We start from the raw sequence: 6151 nt of genomic DNA, 5'->3' as shown, positions 1-6151 counted from the left end.
ACCACCATTGGTTGAGGTGTTTGCTGAAACAAGAGGTTTACACCTCTTTTAGGTTGTAAAAGAAGGAAGCTATAAATAGCAGCTATGACCATGTGACCAGTTACAGGTATGGAAATAAGGAATGTCATTGTTATGGGTATTTCTTCATTATGTTGTTATAAATGTGTGTGTGTGTGTGGCAAATATTTTTGTTTTCTTCCGTCTCTTATCCCATTGTCATATAACAGGGGATGTATTAACTTTACATCACAATATTTAAGTATTGCTGACTTTATATCATACTATTTAGGTTGTAGGATGTCAAGGAACATGCCTCAAGGATTTTGCAATCAGTTTTGGGAAGAGAGTTTGTGTCATTTCAGGCATACATAGGACAGTTGTCTCACGTTAGGTGGAGGTATGACCTTGTTTTAACATTAAGTATAGTTTAAGGAGATGTTTATGTCTCCCAAATTAACAAGTGGTGGACTGCAATGGTTAGTTTTATGAGTCAGCTTGGCTAGGTTATCATATCCAGTTGCTTGGTCAAACACTAATGTAGACGTTGCTGTGAAAGTGTTTTTTTAGATCTGATTACCATTTAAATCAGTAGGTTTTGGCTGGGCGCAGTAGCTCATGCCTGTAATCTCAGCATTTTGGGAGACTGAGGTGGGTGCATCACTTGAGGCCAGGAGTTAGATAACATGGTGAAACCCTTTCCCTATTAAAAATACAAAAATTAGCCTCTTAATCTGTTAAATAAAACACAAAAATTAGTTGCTCTTTGAAAAATACCAAAATTAGCGTGGTGGTGCATACCTGTGATCCCAGCTATTTGGGAGGCTGAGGCAGGAGAATTGCTTGAAACCAGAAGGCAGAGGTTGCAATGAGCTGATATCGCACCACTGTACTCTGGCCTGGGTGACAGAGCGAGACTCTGTTGCAAAAAATAAAATAAATCAATACATTTTGAGTAAAGCAGATTATTCATCATAATGTGTGTGGGCCTCATCCAATCAGTTGATGGCCTTAAGAGGAGAAACTGAGACTGAGGTCCCTGGAAGAGAAAGGAATTCTACCTGTAGACCACCTTCAGATGAAAGGCTATAATATCAACTTCTGACAGAATTCCCATGCTGCCAGCCAGCCTCGCAAATTTTAGACCAGCCATCCCCACAATCACATCAGCTAATTTCTTAAAGCTTTCTTTTTATCACTATCTATCTAGGGACATTTTATTGGTTCTGTGTCTTGGGGGAAACCATGAGTAATACAAATGCATGTTGGAAAATATGAATCATTTAAAGGAGAATTGTTAAGTAAAATTGTGATGTAGGTGGTAGCAGATATGGCAGGCATCCATTTGTGTGTGCCACAAGGGCGTGGACTGTCCTGCTCCTGGTTTTCTGTATCCAGTGCTGATCACAATTTCATGGGAAGACTGAAGACTCTCTGGACCACAGTTAACATGCTCAGGTAGTTGATGAGGAATGTGGAGGTCACATGGCTGGGAACAGCAGGCCTGGCTTATTGGTCTGGAGGTAGAAAAACGTCCCTATGCTATGAATAAAGATAATAAAGTTATAGCTAGGTTGTGTATAGTGGCTCATGTCTATAATCCCAGCACTTTGGGAGCCCGAGCCTAGCAGATCACTTGAGCCCAGAAGTTCAAGACCAGCCTGGCCAACATGATGAAACCCCATTGCTACTAAAAATATAAAAATTAGCCAGGCGGGGTGGCATGTGCCTGTAGTCACAGCTGCTCAACAGGATGAGATGGGAGGATCACCTGAGCCCAGGAGGTGCAGGTTGCAGTGAGCTGAGATCACCCCACTACACTCCAGCCAGGGTGACAGGGTAAGACTTTGTCTCAAAAAAATAAAATAAAATAAAATAAAATAAAATCATAGCTAATATTGTTGTCTGCTTGATACATGGCAAGTGCTATTCTAAGTTCTTTGCATGTATTAAGTCATTTGCTGTCACCAGCCAGACCCTATTATTCAGCCTATCTTACAGTGGAGGAGACTGAGCCACAGAGAGGTTGTGTCACTCAGGTATAAGTGACAGAGCTAGGTTTTGCAGCCATGCATGCTGACTGCATCTTAATGCCCTCAACCACCACCCTGTGTCACCATGTTCTGTGAAAAACAAGGACACTGAAAATCTGGTAGTGAGGCAGCAGTAGAAGGAGTGCTGAGCTGGCAGTCATGCCCTCTGCATAGCTCTGTGACCTCTCTTGGCCTCAGTATGCCACCTCTCAAGCCAGGGACACAATTGGGCTAACTGACCAAGGGCTGACCCAGCTCTGAACTCTGAGAGGCAGGGCTTAGAGCCCGGTGACATCATGATCTGCCAACTGTAGCCAAGATGACAGGCCAGCTGTAGTGAAGGTTCCGGCCTCTGACTTCTAAGCTGTGTGACCTTGGGCAGGTTGCTTAACCACTCTGGAAGATGACATAATCAGTTTCGTCCCTGCACGTTCACTCTTTCACTGGCTCATGGGGTGTTCAAATGATAGGAAAAATGAGAATGGTTCTTACGTTTGTTCAAATGCTGTGGCAGCATCTTAATCCCAGAGGGCTTTGTGCAGGAAGTCATCCACCCTCCCCCAGGTACACAGTTAGGAAAACTTCATTCCACGCCCCAGCCTCCAACCCAGACTAATTCTTCCCAGACCCGTTTTTCCCCAAGAGCTTATCAAGAGAGATTCTGTCTCCAACAAAGTCCATGTAAACAGAGTGATCCTAATGGTTATTAAACCCTAGCCAGGAGCCAGGCCAAATCTCATTTAATCCATAAATAGGGATACCATCTTTTTTCTACAGATGAGGAAATTGAGGCTCAGAGAGGTTGAGTGACTCGCCCAGGCCACACAGCCAGTAAGTGGTAAAGTGGGCTGTGAACTAGGACTGCCTGACATGAAAACCCATGCCCTTGGCACAGGCTGCCTTCTAAAACTCTCTCTATAAGGAGCACCTTCAGGCAAGTGTGCTCCTGATTCCTGGGCCAAGGGACTCGTCATCCTCTTTGACTGAACTTCAAATAACATTCCCTCCACATAGCCAGGGGCTTAACCGTTGGGTTTAATTACAAGTCACTCAGAGCTTCACTCCTTTCTAATGAGCGCCACCACACCCTCCAAACTGCTGAATGCCATCACCCCTGCGTGGGCAGACAGGAAGAACTTCATCTGCAACCCGTGTTCACACACACTGCATCTTGCTGGGAACATGCTGGGCATTTCCCTCCACATCCCCAGCCACTTTGCTGGTTTAAGCAGCCAATGGCTGAAATTTGAGAGAAGTAATTTCAGCTTGACCTTGGGAGGAACTTACAAAGATTCAGAACCAAGGCAAAACGGGAAGCTCTCAGGGGTCTGAAAGTGTCCTGTCAGTGACACGGGGCAGGACAAGCCTGATGGTTCCTTGTGGGGATGTCTGGATCAGTGCTGCTCAGGGTGTGCCAGCCACGCACTGGGGCTAGTCTGAGAACTGTTTCCAGGATGCACCAACCTTGGACAAATGTGTAGTGTTGATCATTCTTTTATTTTTCCTATGTTAATTTGTTCTCTATATATTTGTTGAACATTTCCTGTTGAATCTAAAAAACGGTCTTTGTATTTTGTGTCCTTTAAGCGTTCATTTTCTTATTAACTCATTATTTTACCAGAGTTTAGGTCTGTGACTAACGGAAAACAAAACTGGAGTCATTCACCACAGGGAGTTTGGGAAACCGGATGTCAGATTCTAGCCACTGGGGAGCTGGATTTCACCCTCTGTAGTCACTTTCAAGTCTAAAATCCCACGAAGAACTGAAGTTGGGCAGGGAAATCAGAAAGTGAAAATGAGGAATGGAAAAGTTTCTGTGCCATATTTGACATGAAACTGAAAGTGATCACGTATGTGTCCCTCCTGCCCTCATACGATCTGGCACAACGCCATTCAGTTTTACAGAAGATGAAGCTCAGTGCGGTAGCCTGGCTTGCTAGAATGCACTCTTTCTTAGCGGCTCACATTTCCATCCACAGCCCAGGTCTCTGCCCTCTCAGTTCCACCGCTCAACCCAGTCCATTATTTTTAAGGCATATAAAGGAAACCAGAGGCAGAATCACGTCAAAGCTGTTTTATTATCATTCATATTATTTCATAGAAAAAGGAATGCAGCAAACGATCAGGGTCAGGGTTGTACATTAAAAAATCCAGGTTTGTAGAGGTCGCATTATTTACATCTGGGAGCAGGGCTGTCCCAGCATCAGGCGCAGCAGTTGCACTTGTCCGACGCCCCTTTGCAGATGCAGCCCTGGGCACACTTGGCACAGCCCACAGGGCAGCAGGAGCAGCAGCCTGGAGGCAGAGAGGAGGCGGCAGAGATGAGTACTAGGGACACAGGGAATAAGGATTCCTGCTCTCCCTGATAAGGATCACTGAGGAGGCAACAACTTCCACGTAATGGGGCAGCCCCAGACTGCTTTCATTCCCCTGAGGATGGTGGAGAGGGGACAGGCTGGGAGGACAGTGAGGGGTTAGAGGAAAAGAGAGGATCCCACTTACTTTTCTTGCAGGAGGTGCATTTGCACTCTTTGCACTTGCAAGAGCCGGCGCAGGTGCAGGAGTCACCTGCAAGGAGAAAAGACAGAGGTGATAACGGTCTCTGGATACCTGAACGTGGGACGGCGTGCTAAGAGCCCGGGGCAGAGTTCCTCTGTCCACAACCGATTCCTGGGAACTTGAGCAAGCCATTAACTCAGATCTCCTTAACGGTAAAAAGAGGGCTCCGAATAACCTAGAATGGATTGAAAGATACCCCAAAACGCTTTGGGAAGGAGCAACTCCTGTCCTGAAATTGAGTGATCAGAGAAAGAAAGAGGGGTCAGAAATTGCTTCTCTAGCGCTACAGTCTACACTTGGCATCCCCAGCCCCTTACCGGCGACGCAAGAGCAGTTGGGATCCATGGCGAGTTGAAGAGGCGGCTGGAGTCGGGACAGGTTGCACACGGGCTCGCTGGGACTTGGAGGAGGCGTGGTGGAGCGGAGCGCTGCGAGCAGTGTTTATAGCTGAAAAGAGCCGGGACGAGTGCAAAAGCCCCGCCCTGGCCGGGCGCTGCCTGCACACGCCCCGCGCTGAGTCACTCGCGGCTCCCGGCTAAACACCCGGCTGCGCGCACCGGGCCGGGCGCACCCGGCCTGCACACGGACCGCGGGAGGTCAGTTCCCTGAAGCCCGCCCACGTGCGCCCCGGGGACGCCTCGGCGCGGAAGGAGCTGGGTGCAGCGGCGGCACACGGTGTATCGGCAGGACACGGTGTACCGGGTGCCCACGCCGTGCGCCCCCGCCGTGTGCACAGCTTCCCTCCCTCCTGCCCTGTACTCGAACCTGAGCCCTTAGCGCGCGGGTGAAAGCGGGACTTGGGAATGCTGCTTGCGTGGAAAACTGGTTGGAAGTGCAGACAGGTTACAACTCTGTGGCAGTCAAGGCTTAATAATTGTGCAGCATCACAGTAAACCCGTGGAGTTGTTACTGATGACGTATCCGTTGCATGTTGAGTACTTTAGCGTGCAACAGGGACCGTAGGAAGTGTGTTGTGTGTGAGATTATCACTTCATTCTGTAACAACCCGTAAGATAAGGACTCTCCCGTATTCTCATCGTAGAGAGGAGAAACCGCAGGTCCAGAGAAGTTACTTGTCCAGGGTCACACAGCTAGTGAGTGGCAGAGCGGAGTGAATGCGACCAGGCCCCAGCAGATGCTGACGGTCCTGTAACATAGAGACACCAAGGAGGGAGAATAAGGACAAGAAGCCACAAACTTGGTCCTCAGGAAGCTCAGGGGCTGGGGGAACAGAGAGGAGGAGACCCCATCCAGCCTGGGAGGAGGTGGGCCATTGCCTTGGGCCTGAGGGTAAGAAGGTGTTTGCCAGGCAGGGAGGGGGAAGGATTTGTGTTCTGGCCTGGGAAGGGAAGAACTAGCGGGAACACTGGAATCGCCCTGAGACATTTGGAAGGGAAAACCCCCACAAGAATGTTCTTCCCCTGTGGAGGCTGAGGGGAAGAGCCCAGGTGGCATCCAGATTCCTGTCTGGAGAGGCACATCCTGCCTCCCTGTCTGCACGTGTCTGGCGCTGTGTAAGGGTCTTAGATCATCAACCTCGGAAAGCCCGACGTGTGTCATAC

General features: G+C 48.5%; 1 protein-coding gene across 1 annotated transcript; it reads right to left on the bottom strand.

The window, feature by feature from the left end:
- Positions 1-4089: 4089 nt before the first annotated feature.
- LOC103233029 (metallothionein-2) lies at positions 4090-5054 on the bottom strand. Its single transcript, XM_007993354.3, has 3 exons — positions 4907-5054; positions 4533-4598; positions 4090-4325 (listed from the first exon to the last, which is right to left on the bottom strand). The coding sequence occupies exons 1-3, from the start codon at positions 4932-4934 to the stop codon at positions 4234-4236; spliced, it is 186 nt and encodes a 61-aa protein (XP_007991545.1). The 5' UTR covers positions 4935-5054; the 3' UTR covers positions 4090-4233.
- Between the last annotated feature and the right edge of the window lie 1097 nt (positions 5055-6151).

Source organism: Chlorocebus sabaeus, chromosome 5, assembly GCF_047675955.1.
Source record: "Chlorocebus sabaeus isolate Y175 chromosome 5, mChlSab1.0.hap1, whole genome shotgun sequence".
NCBI lineage: Eukaryota > Metazoa > Chordata > Mammalia > Primates > Cercopithecidae > Chlorocebus > Chlorocebus sabaeus.
The sequence above is the reverse complement of the archived record's forward strand: the minus strand, read 5'-3'. Positions and strand labels throughout refer to the sequence as shown.